This window comes from Protopterus annectens, chromosome 9.part0 (assembly GCF_019279795.1).
Source record: "Protopterus annectens isolate FY-2018-M chromosome 9.part0, PAN1.0, whole genome shotgun sequence".
Lineage (NCBI taxonomy): Eukaryota > Metazoa > Chordata > Ceratodontiformes > Protopteridae > Protopterus > Protopterus annectens.
This window is the reverse complement of record NC_056743.1, coordinates 878614958-878634505: the sequence shown is the minus strand read 5'-3', so window position 1 is coordinate 878634505 and position 19548 is coordinate 878614958. Positions and strand designations below refer to the sequence as shown.

Here is a 19548-nt window from a genome sequence, read left to right as displayed (position 1 = left end):
TAAAAATTGCTAATTGAGATTCAATTAGTGCAATTTGATTGTAGGCGTTATATAAACAGGTTGTTTCTGCAGCTATGACATTTTATCTGAAGAAGTCAGTTATTCATATGCTAGCAAAACGTTGTGTTACAATATTAACGTTTATATTAAACTATTTCAGTGGTTGCGGTCTTTCCCTTATCTGGTTTTTGGATTTGTGAGTTTTGCTACATACCAGTAGAGTCTCTGGTGGTGATTCTATATTTATATTTATATATCGATATAAATGTGCCGCCTATATATATATATATATATATATATATATATATATATATATATATATATAGTGTGTGTGTGTGTGTGTGTGTGTGTGTGTATATATATATATATATGTATATATATATATATATATATATATATATATATATATATATATATATATATGTGAATATATATATATATATATATATATGTATATATATATATATATATATATATGTATATATACATACATAAGATGAGGGCGGTCCTTTTAGCGTTGTAGGCCCTTCCTGCCTTCCTTCCTCCTGGGACTACTGCGATCCAGTCACACAATATTTTGGTGGTCTGATATATCAACAAACAGGGGGGAGGCAGGTCTTTACCCTCTTTGCTGAGAAGCCATGAGAGTTTGGGAATGGGCCATCTCCACCAACCGCTTCCTGCTAGCAATGCACATTCTAGGTCGGTCGAACATTCTGGCGGACAAATTGAGCAGAACTATTCTCTCCCCTTACGAGTGGTCTCTGAATTCTTCCGTAGCGGAACAGATCTTCCTCAAGTGGGGTCAGCCTTGCTACAATCTCTTCACATCGCCTTCCATCTCGAAGTGCAGTGAGTTTTTTGCTCTATTTCCTCCTTTAGGGGAAGCCCCCAGAGACGCTGTAGTCCATGCTTGGCTGCCCAGTCTTTTTTATGCTTATCCACCACTTCCGCTGATGACAAAATTTCTGCAGAAAGCTTGTCTGTTGGGGAGCAAGATTATCCTCATAGCACCATTCTGGCCTCGTCAAGTCTGTTTCCCTTGCCTATGGTCTCATCTCATAGCTCCTCTCTGGATCTTGGATCCCATTCCGTATCTGATCTCTCACCCCTCGGGAATGACCCCTCCCAACCTGGATGAGCTCAAGCTCTCAGCTTGGCTGATCCAGTTCCCTTAGTTGCCAGGACTCTGGTATCTTTTCCCTAGTCAAGTCCTTTCTGGTGGTGGCACATAAACCCTCTACCAGGAAGATTTTCAATAGTAAATGGAATTGTTTTTCCATTTGGGCTTCACATAAGAACTTGGATCCTTTTACTGCTCCTATTTCAGCGGTTCTAGGATTCTTGTCTCATATTTTTCAGCAGGGGGCCAGTTCATCTACTGTAAAGGTTCAGCTGGCTGCTATTTCCCATTTCCATATTGGGGACAACTTTGGTTCTCTTGCTGCTACCAGAATTTGTAAGGCCTTTCTAAAAGGTACCTTTCTTTTGAGACCTCCTATTAGAAATTCATCCCCACCGTGGAACCTGACCTTGGTTCTTCAGGCGTTAGTCGCGCCTCCATTTGAACCCACAGCTTTCGTTGATGTAAAGTTGTTGTCATGGAAGACAGCCTTTTTGGTAGCCATTACCTGAGCCAGGAGAGTGTCGGAGCTTCAGGCTTTTTCTATCAAACTTCCATACCTTGTATTTCACAAGGACAGGGTATCTCTCGGGACTAATCCCTCTTCTCTTACCAAAGTTGCTTCCGAGACTAACATTAATCAATCCATTAATTTGCTGTTTTTTTTCCCCCAATTACCAGAACAAAGGGGAGTATAAACTTCATTTACTGGATGTTCACAGACAGTTACATTTTTATTTACGAAAGTCTTTCGTAAATATGACCAACTTTTCTTCTGCTTTGCAAAATCTTTTCTAGGGAAACCGATTTCTAAAGTGACTCTTGCCAGATGGATTTCGAGTTGTATCCTCTTAGCATATAGAGAATCTGGCTTGCCAGAACCAATGGGAGTTCATGGTCATTCTGCGTGTTCTATGGCAACATCTGCTGCATTCTGGTCTAGAGTTTCCATGGATGACATTTGTTCAGCGGCTACCTGGGCATCCTCTCACACCTTTATTTCTCATTATAAGCTAGATTTGGTGTCTAGAGGAAGGGCTACTTTTGACTCTGCATTGCTCCGGAATATTCTTCCTTGAGGGCCTCCCAAGATTTCGGGTAGCTGGAGACTGTCCCACAGGTTGCTGATCAGATGAAGTTAACTACTTCAGATAAAGAAGTTCTGTACTCACCATAACATTCCATCTGAGTAGGTAACTTCATTTGTCAGCAACCGTCCCTCCCTCCATCCCCCTAACTTGAATAGTTATTTAGCTGAACTCGAGGTTTGGATGCTCGAGTTTTGTTTGTCTCTGAGTCAGGTTTACTCAATTTGTTAGTTTGTTTTGTTGTTTGTGCAGTTGACAAGTGCGATCTGAGGATTGGAAGGAGGTTGCAGGGTAGTATGGTTAAGGGGGTGGAGCTTGGAGCTCGGATCTTTAGCTTGGTATGCTGCCGGCTCGGTTCTGTATCGGATCCGTAACCCACAGGTTGCTGACAGATTGTTTCCTACTCATCTGGAACGTTATGGCAAGTACATAACTTCTTTTTTTTAGGTAGGTACTAGGCTATCTGCCCGAAGGCATTTATAAGCCTAGCCAGAATGTGTTGGCTTTCGCCGCCCCCTTAGATTAGTTCCCTGTGCCTCTGTCCAGCAGAGCCACTGAAGTGATCCCCAGGGTAAACTTTGTTTCCCATTCGCATTTGAATACCATCTTCATGGAACTTTTTATCACTAACATATGCTATCTTCTTCTTTCCAGCTAACATGCAACTATCATTTCCGTTACTACAGCTCAAACCCCACCATGTATATGCATTAAAATGCATACATAGAGCGAAGTAAAATTATAAAAATAGTTGGAAACCCTCTTTATTAGTTACTATCTCCCATCCGCTTTTGTCACTAATAAGATGCACATTTCTATAACACAGAACGTGGTGCACCAAGTCACAAAAAAAATATTTTAATTTGTTAACCGTTACCAAGCACTTATACCACTTCATGAAACAATGCTCAAGTTGCACAAAACTTGGCTTTTGTACCCTGCATCTGTAACGTGTTAGGGTGTAAATGTAGCAACAGGTTTAAAATCCAGTCTATGTTTCTACGACATAAGACAAACATTAAAAGTGGGATCAAACCTTATAGGTACCCCCGAAAATAGGTTGACCGTGATTTGCATTTTGAAAGATCACTAACTGGTAGGGGCGTGTGTTGTTTGTGCGTTGAAAAGGGCTAGCAAGGGAGGCTTGACTTCAGGGAACACCTGGGCAGGGTTTATAATAGTATGATGACATCCAAATACAACTGCAGCAAACCGCAATTTCTGACCTCAGGCACAACTAAATACTCTGCCACCAGCACCAAACGTGAGTCCTAGACTACCATATTACCAGTTGTCTGATTGAAAAGGACAGCTGGGTGCGCTGCTCATGCGGAAAGCGAGCATTAATCTTCACCCACTGTGTTCTGATCTGTCATTACAGATCACAAGGAGGATGGTGGTCGTGCTATAAAAAGCTGCCACCCAGACTTCCGGCATCGCCAATTCCCAATGCTGCAGTCTAGTGCCACTGTCGCCCACTCCCAGTGCCACCAACTTCCCCCTCCTTTCTCCCTACCACTGCAGACACTGGTTTCAGTGTCCTTCCTTCTATAACGAAGCTATGTTTGAAATTACTCATCCGCCATCCCTACTTTTGTACTTACCGAATGAAACGTCCGCACAGGCACACAACAAAATAAACAGCAGCAACATGACAACATTCTCCTCAGCCATGATTCCAGAATGTGTCCCAGCGTGCAAGCTTGCTTTATCTACACTAAATGTACACGATCTGTATTCAAGAACATTCCTACCACATTCTTTGCACTTTCTAGTCACTCAGAAAAATTACACTAAGTGTACAAGTAGTCTACAGTTTGTGATAGTCTTTGAGTCCTCCCCACAGTATTTAAAACTGCAAGAAAATTAGTATGAAAACTAAAATTAGGAGGAAGAAGGTGAGAGTTATGTTTGTGTTGTCTGTTCATTCAGAATGGTGTACACTTAGTGTAAGCATTAATGAATCCCAGGAGATGTCTTTTTCCTGTAGCAAGACTGAGATCATTCCCTCTCTATGATGGGCAAACTGGAGTCAGTCTCAATGCCACCCCCTCCACAGCCATCTATTTATCTTGAACATAGGCAGGACTCCATCCCTGCACATCATGAAACTATTTTTTCTGTTAATGTTTAAGACTGCAGGTCTGATGTTTTTCTGTATGAATGTTTTCCACCAGTGTAATTCCTTGGTCAAGTCTGCAAAACTGTACATGTTTCTATGGAATGGTCCTCAGCAGTACTGTTATTGTTCCCAGACAGATAACCATCAGCTGGTTCTAGCACTCCTTTAATTTTTTGGGTCTCATTTATCCTGCAGATCTAATCAGACATTTTTGCCAGAGAGGAGATTGAGATGTTCTAATGCAATGTCTCTGTATTGCCACATTCTTCAGAGAACTCGTCAGGAGCCAGGACAGATCCTTAACGGTACTTAATATTACAGGAGAGCAAACTGGTTTGCTGCAGGGTATTTCTGAAGCTGTGTGCTTTATTCCTTTACCAAAAACAGCTGTACTGAGTGAAGTATCTCATTAGTGATATGATTATCACTTTCAAAGTCTTGTCTTCTTTGCTTTCCATAATGTCACGTTAGCACCACTTCTACCCCGCTTGCATCATTCTTTTTTCGATTGTTGCCAGTGTTTGATCTTGAGTTTTTTGGCATTGAACCCCCTAGCTGTTTCCTTTCCAATCATTGCATGAGCTGATCCAAGTCCTAGATCAACTCCCTTCTCAAAAGCACAAAATGAGCTCTAACATAGAAGACCCATGTAAAATATTTGTCATGGTTATAAGCAACAAATTTAATTGATAGCAGTTGCACATTTTATACTGAGAATATACTTGTGTGTCGACTGTCAGGTTTTACTTCCCTTGTGTGTTTTTTTTCTGTATTTTTTTCCTTTGTCTTTTTATTTAGAAGTTGTTTATACGTAGAAATAATTTCAAAAGTCTAAAGCTGGTATCTGGGGAAGTCAGATGAACAGGCATCAGATTGTAACGAAGACTAACAGATTTTTGGGCCACCAAGCAGTTAAGAGATCTAGACATGGCTGAGAGCTTGCTGTCCTTGAGCTTGTCTTTTGGTTTCTTTTAGGCAACAAGTGCCTAACATCAGAAAAGTTGAGAACCAAGGGCTGTTTATTTCTGGCCCATTCATTTGATTTTATCCTATCTGGAAATATTTCTGTTTGTCAACCCCAAAGAGAGGGTGTTTGATACTGGAGAGGAAAGGGAAAACCATTCAGTCAGTCAAGGATCTATTTCATTACCCTGCAGTGAGATAATAGGGCAGTTTTTACTGAGACTGTTCATACTTTCTGCTGAATTCAATACAAGAGCAACCATAAAAGGGTACAAAGGGGGTAATACAAGAAAAAATGTCAAGTGGACCAATGGAGCAAGACTGGGGGCTATCACTGCTATGCCACCTAATGGAAACAGCTGTGACTCTGCAAAGCTCATTCCTCACCTCTTTCCAAACCCCACTACAACACACCCTCTCTTCAAACATGCCTTGCTTTCTCATTCTTCCTCTTCTTTAAAGGTAGGCAGACAGGTCCAGGTTTTAGAACAAAAGGAGGCTATCAGAAAGGATATAAGGTTCCTCTAGTTATTAAAGCAGGGGTACGGACTGCATTTTTTAAAAAATCCAACATTTTGAGACATTACACTGGTTCCCACGGATCAAGTCCACCACCACCACCACCACTACTAAGTGACATTTTCCTGGGAGCCATAAAGAAGGCACTAGAAAAAAAGAAGAGAATATGGGAATTAGCTCGAGACTTGTGGTTCCAAGAAAAGAAGGGACTCTGACTCATTTTAGATCTCTCAAGGTTAAACAAGTTCTAAAATGTTCAGAGTTCAGATGTTAACCTTGCAGAGCCTTCTGCCTGTATTCCTTTGACAAGCTTGCATTGTCACCATGGATGGAAGTAGTGCCTATCTGCATATCCACATGGCCAGTGTAGAGAGAGAGAGAGTTCCTCAGGTTCGATGTTGGCAGTTCCCATTATCAGTTCATATCATTGCCCTTTGTTTCTTTACTACTCAGAGGGGTGTTTACAAAGTGCTTGACTTCAATAATTGCATTTCGCAAGACAATGGGTGTTTGTATTTACCCGTACCTAGATGATTGCTTCATCATGTATCTTTACTGAAGGAGGTCCAGACGACTCTACTCTAGAATTTACTCTGAACTGTTTCAGGACCTTGGGACTTTCTTTAACTCTTACAAAGTTGTAGCCTTCTCCTTTGAGACAAGTGTGCCTTTTTTTTTTTTTTTTATACTTTTAAGGCACTATTGGACCTGCCGCAGCAAAATAATTTCCTTCTCTGATTGTCTAAATATAGCCATTGAAGACACCATTAAATGTTTTTCCATTAAAGGATACTGAAGAGTCCATACAGTACTGATGGAAATAAAAAGGAAACTGGCTGACTGTAGATGTAAAAAATGTATTCCAGTATCTCCAAAAAGGTGGCTTTAAACTTTATGGTATTTTTTTTTTTTTTTTTTTTAAGAGAGTTGCTGCTTGGGCCATTGACGTTGTAAATAATAACTTGTAAAAGAAAGGGAAAATCAGGTTTTCATTGAAACAAATGTTCCATGTTCCTGACCTTAGTTTAAAAAAATTTGCCCTACTAATAAGAGACCTTTTTACTGTAACAGTCACATAACAAGCAGTCTCGTGTTCAGCGACTGGACAAAAGAAAAACATCACCAGCTATCTCTCTAGAGGGAAAGAAGGAAAAACAGAAAAACAAACAAACCAAACAACCATCACAGTGATTAACATACTGACCTTGCTCTGGAGAAAAAAACTTAAAGCAGCATCTAACCTCTTGGTAACTAATAATCACAGACAAGTATGTTTTATAGTCAATTGTAAAATATTATTCTACTCCAAAATATAAAGCTCATCACATCTTCCCATCGCCATCACATGAGATAACTCATCTGTTAGATCATAGTAAATTAAAAACAAAATCATCCCTGATCTTTTGATGGTAGCTGTTCTGGTGCAGTTACAGATTCTATCCGAATAAGTGCTCCTCCCCAAAAGCAAGCTACTGGAAATTCACAATATGATTGATTTTTCACAGCAGCTGTACATTCCAGCAAGGCAGTACTTAAGTGTCCTAGGATACCTATCTTCCTACATTCTTCTAGTACATATTATAAGATTCAACTTAATTCCATAGCAGACCTCCAAGAATGCTTGGAACCAGGCTTCAGACTCCCTGGAAACTATTAACCTGATGTCTTTACCGTCTGCCTTGACCCAGGGGTTATCTAATGTGAGGCTGGCATTTTAGAATATTTAGCTCCGAAACTCCACATCCTTTCCCATAATGCTTTACATGCCTGAATCTCCTCAGATCTCATTTGTTGCTCTTAAGTGTCAGACAAATCTGGTTCACAAGACTGAAAACTCAAAATACTGAATTTTTCATTTGACTGAGAGACCACAATACGTAATTTTCAAAATATTGAAAACTCATTTAATTGAGTCTCATTGTACTGAAAGCTTACAATACTGAATTTCAACATACTGAATTTTAAGCCATGAACATGCATACTTAGAACACCAGTGATTAGCTCTTTCCAAAACTTAAAAAGTACTTGCTTAACCTCTTAACAGAAACCGAATGATATGAAACCAAATTAGGTGAGGGGCTATGCCTCCCACATCCCCTCCCAACTATATATACTAGCTCTAGGATTGCACTATAGTGGGGAAAAGGGCATATACCTTTTTACTTACCTTACAGTACTGTACACACTGCCACTACTGCCGGGAGCACACAAAACATCTGCAATATTACTTTAGATACTTCCCATAAAAGTGTAGAGAGACATACCAACATTTAGAAATACTACAACACTGCATGCTATGCTACTATTGGTATTCTGACAGTTGACACTTTAAATGTCAGTAATGTTTTTTTTGTTTGTTTGTTTTTTTATCCCAAGCAAATCACAGGTGAAGGGAAATGCACATCATGTCTAGGCTTAAAATTTAGTATTTTGAAATTCAGTATTGTAAGCTTTCGATATAATGAGACTCCGTCAAATGGGTTTTCAGTATTTTGAAAATTAGATATTGTGGTCTCAGTCAAGTGAAATTCAGTATTTTGAGTTTTCAGTCATGTGAAGTAGACCCATGTCAGGCGCGTTCTTCAAAGCTGCTGTACAGATAACTGCCACTGGCTTTGCTTTCAGATATTTGCTGCTGCATTTTATTCTGTCAGTACTGTTAGTTATTTTCTCCTTTTTCCAATAAATAAGTAGAAGGACTCTTCTTTGTTTTTTAGCTCTGTTTTGCAGCTGTTGAGCATATGAGCTCTACTCCCACCTGCCATTTTCTGCTTTAGTATATAGAGATATTCCTTTCTAGTGTTTCTGTAGTTACTTGCTTTAAGCAGATTGTTCACGTGTACAGATTTGTTGTATTGTTATATGGTTAAAGTTCTTCTAGGGTTACTAGAGTGTTAATTCAGTAGGCTAGTCCATCTCGTGTGCTTACTGTCCTTTTAGGGTTTTCTCCCAATTGTGTAGTGTGCTTAGTGGTAATATTATGGACAAGACTTTTGGCTTCTGCAAATGTTTGGGTTAGGTACCGATTACCAGGTTTGTGCTTTGTTTGTTAACAGGGTCTTGGCTGATCATAGGGTGAAGCTTGTCAAGAAGGGTATGCTTCTCACTTCTTCTGCCCGGAGTACTGAGGTTTCTGCCTCTCCTTCAAAAAAAAAACATAGAGAGAAAAAAACAAGAATAAGGAAAAAGAGACAGAAAAGAGGGAGAGAACGAAAAGGGTAGAGGAAAAGAGAGGCCAAAAAATGGCCTATTATGTCTTTCCTTGAGGAAGAATCTTAACTGAAGGCTCCAAGGATTCCGATATCCCCGACTACTATTGTGGACCCAGTGTTGGTAATCCCTCTGTGCTGATCATCACTTTTGCCAGCTCTGGTGTTGGGTACACCCAGGTCACCACAGCTGGACATTTCCAAATCCCTTCTTGTCAGCAGCTGCAGAATCTGATCAGCTCCAGCACCTCTTTCTGGCCATCATGTCAGATCCGGAGCTCAACCCATTGTGTTCCTTTCCTTGGGTCCTTTCTTTCCCTTTCAGGACCCAGGAAGTCGAGCAGCCCTTGATCTGACCCAATAAGCCATCCTCAGTAGTTTCCTCCAGGTCTACAAGGTTCACCCGTTGTATTATGGAATCGGATATGGACAAGATAATGCATACTTTTTGAAGGCTCAAGTTGGACTTTGGGTTCATTCCCTCTCCCTCAGCTTTTAGGGTGGAGAGAGCTGCCCCTCCTGCCCATTTAGTATTTGTTCCTTGTCTGGTCTGTCTTTCAGTACCAGTGACCCTAGATCCACTGACCACATGTGTTGTTAATTTGTCAGTGCCCACAGCTTGGTTTACTTTAACACTGAGCACTGCCTTTCTGTATTTGACTCCAGCACTGTTTGAGCAGTGTACATCCTAGAGCTGTACGGTTTGGGGGGGGGGGTGCTGGGTAGACTCACATTGACTGAGCTATCTTTGCCCCATAGTCATATCAGCCCTGGATGTCTTGGCCCTTGACTTTGTGATGGACATGGCAGGGTCAGTTGCTGGAGTGGGGATTTCTTCTGTGTTTAAGGATTGTGAAGGGACATTTCCCAGTCATTCAGCCACAGTGTTGTTTTGAGGATTTTGTCTCATTATGAAATCGGATCATCACATCTGGTGTCAGATCCATCCCAATCTTCCCATCCATCCAGGACCTTCGTTTCACATGAACTTGCCCTGGGACAGCCCACACCAAAAGGTTTTCAGCAGCCCCAGTCACTGGGCTCCACAGTTGCTCCCCCCCCCCCAGCTTCTTCCCTGGGGAGCTGCATAGGAAGAGTCGGTGTAAGAGGAAATGCTTGGATTCCCTTGAGGAATATTTGACAGAGGATTACGACCTTGATAAAGGGAAAGGGTCCCTTAAATCCTCCCGTGATGATGCTTCCTTCAGCAATCATCTTGAAATGAGACAGTGAGGCAGTTGGACCACTGAAGCAACTATCCATGTCTTGGTTGGTACCCCCTTTAGATACACTTGTTAACCCTGTGTCCAGGAGGGTATGAAGAGAGCCTATTGTGGTGGAGTCAATATCACGCAAGCCTTAAATTTTTGGTCCTATCCAAGGATAGGTCCTTCTGGAGAGAGGTCTTACAGTCACTGCTGTTGTGGTTGCTGTAACCATGAAAATCTCTGAAGAGAGTGCACTTCCGATTGGAGAGTCACAGGCATTGAACAAATTTGATAAGTACACATGTGCTTCAGCCATTTTTGCCCTCTGTGCCCTTAACTAAATGGCACATTTGACTAGGCTTTAGAGATAATTAATCACTGATGTTACCAAGTCAGTTGCATCTTGACATTCAGTAAAGTCTCCTAAGATCTTGGGAGACTCAGTTGGCCGCCATGTTGTCTCTCTTGAATGTTTCCATGTGACTCGTCAGTAATGCAGTGAATGGTATGGCGACTTAGGCAAGCACTGACATTGCAGTCCACCATCATGCCTGGATGCGCCTTTGTAATTTTGTGGAGTACTTCATGGCATCTTTCCTTAGTGCTCCCTCTGATGGATCCATTTTATTTGGGCCAAAGGATAAGGACTCACTGACCAGGAGCAAGATGTTCCCTGTGTTGGGAGTTCACATTTCCACATTTCAAATTACTTTCTCAAGAAACGGGGGGGGGGGGGGGATGTTCTTCTGAAAGTCGCACTGTTTTTTCCAGGGCCCTCCAGGTGAAGGTGCACCCCTTAGGCATAGTGGGGAACTTTAATGAGCACTGCCTTAGGGACAGAGGTGGTCCACAGAATCAGGGCTTCAAAGGACCTATCCTTGGCAAGCCCTTCCCACACTTCTGAAACCTTGCCCAACTGCTGTCCTCTGTAGGCCGTTTGGGACACTTGGCTGTCCACCTCCAAACTTGAGAGGTCATCATATCAGTGCTTGGGTATTGTCATTTTCAGGGGCTACACTGTTCTCTTCTAGTTTTCACAAAATCTGAGACTAAAATCCCTTCCAGATAATACTGCTCCACCAATGAAAGGAAGCAGCATCAGAGATTCAAAAACTGCTCAGGAAAGAAGTCATCCAAGAGGTCTCGCAAGACTTCTATTTGCTGCCAAACAAAACCAAGGATCTCGGGCCCATTTCGTAAAACAGACCAGGTTCTAGATGATGATAGTGCAGTCCATTCCATCTTCACTGAGGAAGGATAATTGGATGTGCATAGTGGACTTCAAAGATGATTTCTGCTATCACATAAAGATAGCAAGGCACTCCAGGATGTTAATGCATTTCAGGCTGGGAGTCTGTCACTGCTAATTTCAAGCACTGCCCTTTGGCCTCACCTTAAATCCCCTGGTGTTCACCAAATGCATGGCTGCAATAGCAGCTTGGCTGAGGCTACATGGATTCTGGGTCTTTATATAAATGGATGACTGGCTCCCTATAGCAACTTTAGAACCGTCATTGATCCAGGCCCAAGACTTCTTGGTCCATCTGTGCCTGTCCTTTGGCATTACAGTCAGTTTCAACAAATCTAGTCTGGAATTTGTTCATGCTCTAGAGTTTATTGGATGTCATCTGAATACCACCATTCAAACTGCCAGAATTCCTCCCTCTAAGTAGCTATCCTTCAACTTCAAACCAGTCAAGTTTTGCTACTTCAGATTCACCAGCTTCCTTTATTCTTCATCTTCTCAGTCTGTTGGCTGCTGCAATCTGCTTTGATGTCCTTCCTTAGATCATTGTTACACTGTTTCAGTACTTGTGGGTTATTCTGCTGAGAATAACCTGATGTCTGACATGGGTGCCAAAGACAAAAATCCTTCTGGATGCTACATACATCAGCGTATGACCTCAGCTTGCTAGCGTAGGAGTACGTAAGTAGGTATGTTAATGTAGGGTCCTCAGACTGTCTTTTCACTTGTCCAAACACAGAGACTTCACTAACATTGGTCTGTCTACCATGTTGTGTGCCGCTACCACTGCCAAGGCTTGTTGAGATGAGCACTCTGTTGGGGAACCTTTTTGTTTTGTTTTTGTTTCTTTTGTATCTTATCTTTAAGATTTGTTCATCTCAACTAAGAGAGGGAAGTATGACTGTGGAAGGCACATTCCCTACAAAGACCTTCACTCTGTGTTTGTTGTACTTAGGAGGTGAACATGATTGCCATAATTATAAAATTTGCCAGTCTTTTGTAACTAAAATCCTTCATACTAGCTTAGCTTCCTTAATGTATATGAGCAGACCCAACATCTCAAGAGCCTTACTGTTTCCAAAATTGCAAAACTGTCTGCTTGGTATGTCCTGCTCACATCCAAAAAGAAGTTTAAAAAATTAAAAACAGATACTGAGTTGCAGACCAATGAAGGGAAGCTGGTTATTCCTACATTACCATACTAGATGTTTCTACCTCTCAAGTTTTTGGTACAAGATTGTTATTTTTACTTGAACAGAACTAGGTCAACATGAAAATGTTCAGTTTTGATTCATTTTTCTGCTAAAATGTCAGGCTCTACTGTTTCAAAAGTCACTTGGCATAGATGGCTTTCTGATTGCATTATTTTTTTTTAATCATAAATATGATAAACCATAGCCTATTGTGCCTACAATATATTCAGCTAGAGTAATATCTTTCAGATTGCATTATATTTTATCATAAATATAATAAGCCGTAGCCTTTTGTTCTTGGCATATTCAGTTAGATCCCAGCCTTTTTTTTTCCAGAAGTACTGTGGTGGTGGTGGTGCTGCGGTAGCGTTGTCGCCTCATAGCAAGCCGTTGTCCCGTTCGATTCTCAGCTAGAGCGTCTTCTATGTGGAGGCATACGTGAATGGGGCGTGCCTTCATTGAAGGTTGTGCGTCAGGGCTGGTAACCCAGTATGTAAAAATCCAGTACCAATCATTAGCGGACCGGAGTTCCGCTGTGGCGACCCCTAACCGGGAAAAGCCGAAAGACACAAACAAACATCCTTGGATGGCGTTTGTTAGGACACTTCATGAACTTCACTATATTCTTTTGCATTAAGCTGGATTGCTGGTGTTGCACATCTAAGATCTGGAGAGGAAGCTGTTCAGCAAAGTGTCACATGTAAAAAGGGTTTTAGCTAATAGGTGGGAAAATTTGAGGTGCCAGGCTAACCAGAAACCTGCAGTTCCAGTCCTACTGTTTGATGAGAATGAATTTGCCATATATGTTTTTTTTGTAAACAAGAAACATCTTTATTTATCACTTATGACATAGGCACTATAACAAACCATAGTGATACATTTTCAGTTGCATACATTGATACATTTTCATTTTCAAACATTATGCATCACATTTCTTCTGCATGTCATTGTAAAGCAAACATTACATAGCTCTTTCAATTCCTGCCTTCCCATAAACCTCATTCCTCCTGAAGACATTATTCTGCATATATTATTCCCACAGTTTTAGTTTTGGGTGTGTAATTTGCTCCTTTTCTTAAGATCACACTTTCAGTTCTTTTATCTTTACTATATTCAGTGCTACTCTTATACTAGTACGGTTGTTTTAGACTTTGATTTCCATTTTCTAGTAACTTTTTTTTTTTTTTTTTTTTTTTTTTTTTTTTTTTTTTTGCAGCCATCAGAATTAAACACAGCAAGGCCTTACTTATGTCAAGGTAATTCTGATTCTGTATCACAGCTTAAAAAAGTAATTTCATTAGTTATGCCAATTTGCTCACCCAGTATTTTTGACAGTCTGCAGGGAAGATTTGAGGTTTCCTAACTCAGTATACTCCCAAAAAATGTTCTCCCAATTGACTATTTTTTCCCCATCAGACCTCCAACATTTGCACTCTACCCAAGGCAAAATTCCGTGGAGTTTGCTTGGGGTATAAAAATACCAGTGCAAACATTTCCAAGCAAAAACCCTAAATCTTCTAGACTTTATTGAATATTTGGGAGACATACATGTATCCTCCAATTGTCTCTTTGTGAATTGCATATCTGGATTCTCCTTCAAATCCTTTCTAACCTCCTCTAATTGAGTCCTATAATAATTATACAATATTTTATATGCCCTACTAATTATTCTTTTTTAACAGCAGCTTCTTTTGTAGATGCTATTAAAAACTGTACCAGTGCTAGTCTCACTTAGGATCCCTCCTATTCATTTCTTTTTTCTTATAGTCTGCCTTTCCTATCAAGGATAGATATTATCAGTCTCTAGCCTGCAGTCCAAACGTATTCTTGGCCTCTTCCCATTTCTATATGTTGTTGCCTCTCTTAGGAGATGTCAGTGTAACAGCAAAGTTTCACTTGGAATTTGTACATAGACACTGTGCTATTATAAATCAGAAAACAGTTTTCATTTGGGACTTTATTTTGTAATACTGAAATATGACAAGCACGTACCTTGTAAGGCACCACAGCTTGAAGAACTGAAGAGAAGAAGATGGCAGGTCTCGCACTGGCTACATCAGCACCTTCACATAAGTGAAACCTGCATTAGCTTTGCATACAAGAGACACCAGTAGAAAAAACACCTAGATCATGGGAAGACAATATGGTAAAACGCAAGTGTTATGATTTGTTACGTTAAACTTTCCTTGAAACTTCGCTGTTAAAAGAACTTTATGCATCTGTACTATTCCCCCCTGCCATCCTTGCTCAGCCTGACCAGTGTGTTTGTCTGTGTCTTCTTTATGGTGGAAAAAAATATTTTGCTAAAATTGTCATAGTTGCTATCCTCACCCTTTTTACCCTTAATGTTGTGCCAGCTAGCTTCCTCTCCAGATCTTTGCTCGACTCCTCCTGTGTCAACTCCTCCTCAACTTGTACCTTTGCTGCTCTCCCCTCCTTTGGTATCCATATGCTTGCCTGCTTGTACTGCACATCCTCCTTCCCAAAATTCTCTTCCACCTGTTTTATGCTCTTTTGTTTTACCTGTTTGCTAGCCTTGCATTCCTGAAAGCTAGTTTGGTCTTTTTCTCTTTGATCATTTTTGCCTCTTCTTCATTTCCTTGTCCACAGATCTTTGTATTCTGTCCATGACCCATTCCTGTAGCATGTACACATCCCATTTTGCCTCATAGTTTTAAAGTTCAGTCATTAAGAAATAGCTTTCCAGCCAGGTGTAAGCACCACTCTTCCTTCTGAATAAAGATTAAGCCTGTCCCTGACTTACAGAGCTAAAGTCTGATCTCTGTCTACTGGGTTTCTCCATCATTGTACTACTACCAAGCCTCTTATCCCTGTTTCACTACCATAGCCAGTTATCACACTCCAGAATCATCATCATCATCATCATTGACATGCTGGCTGTCTGCACAGATAACATATTTGGAAATGCTGACTCCAAGCACCTGTCCTGACTGCTGTCACCTCCCTGGCCCACCCTGCTACAGCCATAGGTGCTTGTCTATTTCTTCTGACAGGCTCTTGCTGTCTACAGTATCACAGCTTTGCCCACCCCTTCATCTTGGTGATCCCATTGCTTACCTCTTTTCATACATTACTACTTCATGAGACTGAGTTTACTCTAACCTGGGCTATTTCCTCTATCATGCTAGATTTTTAATTTCTTTGGTAGCTGAATTTCCAGATGTCCTTCAAGAATGCAACTGCAGTCCTGACATATGGGTTGTCCTGCCTCAGGCAGCCCTTCGGTCGGCCGGATTCCAAAGTCTGGGTCCGGCGTCGGCTGATGTCGCCTCCTCCCCAACGTCAGAGCGGCTGGGGTATAAAAGCATCAACCGACGCCATCTTCTTCAGTCTTTCTTGCCGCGCGGAAAGCAGTTCGCAAGTGCCGGTCGGTCAGCTCCTGTGTTTTCAGTTACCGAAGTCATCAAAAAGCTAAGTACCCCGTTGGGGAACATTTTTCTTGCCTCAGCCCATGTCAGAAAAAATTGAAAAAGTTAATAATTGTTTGTCTTGTGGTAAACAAATACCTCATAAGGACTTCCATTCTTACTGCCTTCCCTGCCTGGGCCCAGACCACTATGTCTCGGCCTGTGCTTGCTTTAATAAGCGCACACTCAGGCGCCGGGCAGAATTTGCCGAAGACTTTTTTGGCGAAAATTATGCTTATATCATGCCGTCGGAACAACCGACAGCACATATTTCCAAAAAACGCAAGGACCGGGACCAACATCCTCGGCCCGCGTCGTCCACCAATACCATGCCTAAGCCTTCCGCGAGTGTATCGGTCTCTTCGGAGGCGGTAATTCCACCGCTCCAGGCCAACGACACCGCTTTACCGTGTACTTCGGTCCCGGAGGTTTCCTCGGTGCCGGTTGTTGATTTTCCTCCCGAAACCGAAGCTCAGGATTTACCTGACACCATACCAGTGGATAAAGTTACTCCTGCACGTGGGGCAGCTAGGCCTCCGGTCTCCATGTCAATCAAGGCCTTCACACGTGCTAAGGCCACCAGCCAGGCTAAGGCCCATCCTCCTAAAACTTTTTCCCAGGGCCCCTCTTCTGATAAACAGATCATGACCCTAGCTGCAAATCTAATCTCTCTAATCAGAGGTTCTCAGTCGCATCCAGACAGAAGTTCTCAGCCTCCTGCAGATAAAAGGCCTAGGACTGAGCAGACAGATTCCCTCTCTTCGGATGAAGCCTCTAGGGATTCAGAGCACTTAGATACCCAGGAAGAATCCTTCCAGGCCTACGAGGACTCTGATGCTGAGGAATCAATTCCTTCTGCCTCTCCTCCAGAGGATATTTCTTTCGGAGAAGTTCTCCACTCTATGAGAGAACATTTTCAGTGGCAGGGTCAGGAATTTTCTGACTCCAGGAAAAGGCTACGTACCTTCCTGAAGTTACCCCAGCACAGACCATTAGCTATCCCTCCAGTGTTGGATGTCTTGGATGATGTATACTCAGACTCCGGTGCTTCCCCTGATTCTCTCCCTCCTGCTCCTGTCAAGCCAGACAGATATTACAGGGTTCCTGAAACACATAAGCATCTCTTTAAGGCCCACTCTGTGGATCTAGAAACTATTTCTCAGGGGCCCAAAGGAGTGGCTACTTCCTCGGCCAAAAACCCTTTGCCCGCAGACAGGGAATCAAGGTCCCTGGAGAGATGGGGCAAAAAAGTTTATACCTCTTCCACCCTTGCCATGAGGTCACTTAACTGTCTTTTTCATATGTTTCAGTACCAGGATTACTTAATGGATGATTTTCAGAAAAGGTTAGCCTCTCCTGAGCCTATAGATAGAAAGGCATTGCAGGATTTGGTTCATAACACTCAGCAGGTTAGCAATCATTTTCTTCAGTGTGGTTATGATGCATTGGAAGCTTCATGTAGGGCAGCTATGACAGGGGCCGTTATACGTAGACATGCTTGGCTGAAAGAACAGCCACTGCCAGACCATGTTAAAGTAAAGCTCCTAGATGCACCTCTGGAAAAACAGAAGCTTTTTGGTGCTAATGCACAGGATATGTTGAAGTCTATTGAGGAAAAGGCTAAATCAGTACAGACAGTCAAGGATTTCCTCCAGGTTCAGCCACCCAGATTCAGCAGGAATTGGCCTTCAAAGAATTGGTCCTTTCCAGACACTGACAAGTTTCAAAGGGGAAAAAACAGGTGTGCTCGAGGTAGAGGGCAATATCAAGGCTCCTACAGGGGCCGCCAATGGCAACCACCAAATCAGAGAAGTGGCGCAGGGAGTTCAGCTGCACCACAGGGACAATCACAATGACTTGACTTTCACTCCGCCGACCAAGGCTCAAAGAGAAGCACCTCTAGGCGGAAAATTATCCTTATTCTCAAAGAACTGGCACATTTTAACCAAGGACAAATGGATTCTGGACATAGTAGACAAAGGTTACAGGTTCCACTTCCATACCTTACCACCGAGACAACGCATGCCAAATCTGCCACCAAATCAAAGGGCAGAGGCACTCATACAAGTTTCAAAGCTGTTCCGAGTACAAGCAATAGGAAAGGTTCCTCCTCAGGAACAAGGCCAGGATTCTATTCAAGACTGTTCCTTGTTCCAAGAAAAGAAAAGCAATGGAGACCTATACTGGACTTGTCTGCTCTAAACACTTTTCTCATTGTGCCAAAATTCAAAATGCTGACTTTACAGCAACTCCTTCCCATGCTGGGCAAGGGGTCTTGGCTGGTTACTCTGGACCTCAAGGAGGCATACCTGCATGTCCCAATCAGACACAGTTGCAGAAGATACCTCAGATTTCTTGCAGGGTCAGAGCATTATCAATTCTCAGCATTGCCGTTTGGCTTATTTACTGCGCCCAGAGTATTCACGAAATGCCTGGCATCAGTAGTTGCACATTGCAGGCTCCAGGGGATTCAAATATACCCTTACCTGGACGACTGCCTTATACAAGCAGACAGCAAACAAACCTTGGTAAGAAACTTGGACTATGTCATTCAACTACTACAGGCTTTGGGATACACAGTCAACATTCAAAAATCAAGACTACTGCCATCCCAACAGATTATTTTTCTAGGAGCCAAATTGAACACACAATCACAAATGGCTTTCCTCACAGAGGAGAAACAAGAACATTTACCAGATTACTTCAAAAGCCTAGCAAAGCTCACCCAGCTGACCGCAAGGAAAATCCTGCAGGCCCTGGGGTTCATGGCATCTTGCATTCTTCTGGTACCTCTGGCAAGACTACACATGAGAAAGCTACAATGGTACCTAAAACGCTTATGGTCTCAACACAGCCACAATCTAGAAGACGTAATACCACTCATTCCATGCCTGCAAAGGGAATTTTTGTGGTGGGCTCAAGCAAGTCATTTAAACAAAGGCATGTCTTTCAGCAAACCTCTAGCAAGTCAAACCATTACAACAGATGCCTCAGATCATGGATAGGGGGCGCACATGGAGGGCAGATGCATTCAAGGGCAATGGACTCCCAGGGAAATTCATCTGCACATAAATCAAAAAGAGATGTTGGCAGTGATGCATGCAATCGAGGCCTTCAGGAAATCCCTTCAACAAGGTTATCTGCTAATAAGGACAGACAACACCACTGTCATGTGGCATATAAACAAGCAGGGAGGCACTCACTCTTACCCCCTCTGCAGACTGACAATGACTCTTTGGGAAAAGTCCCTGAATCTGAACATCCACTTGCAATCCCAGTTTGTTCCAGGCAAGGGCAATGTTCTGGCGGACAGGCTGAGCAGAAATTTCTTGGATCCGCACGAGTGGATGCTGCATCCACACATTTTTTCACAAATAACAAGTGCATGGGGAAGACTGGGCATAGATCTCTTTGCTTCTCACCTCAGTCATCACCTGGAGAAGGCCGGA

At 42.2% G+C, this 19548-nt stretch overlaps 1 protein-coding gene across 1 annotated transcript in view; it reads right to left on the bottom strand.

Annotated features, from left to right (window-relative positions):
• Positions 1-19548, bottom strand: part of DCTN2 (dynactin subunit 2) — a 767074-nt gene that overhangs the window by 331856 nt on the left and 415670 nt on the right. The window contains 2 exon segments of the mRNA XM_044083609.1: positions 2100-2125; positions 15053-15099. Coding sequence (XP_043939544.1) covers positions 2100-2125; positions 15053-15099 — 73 coding nt within the window.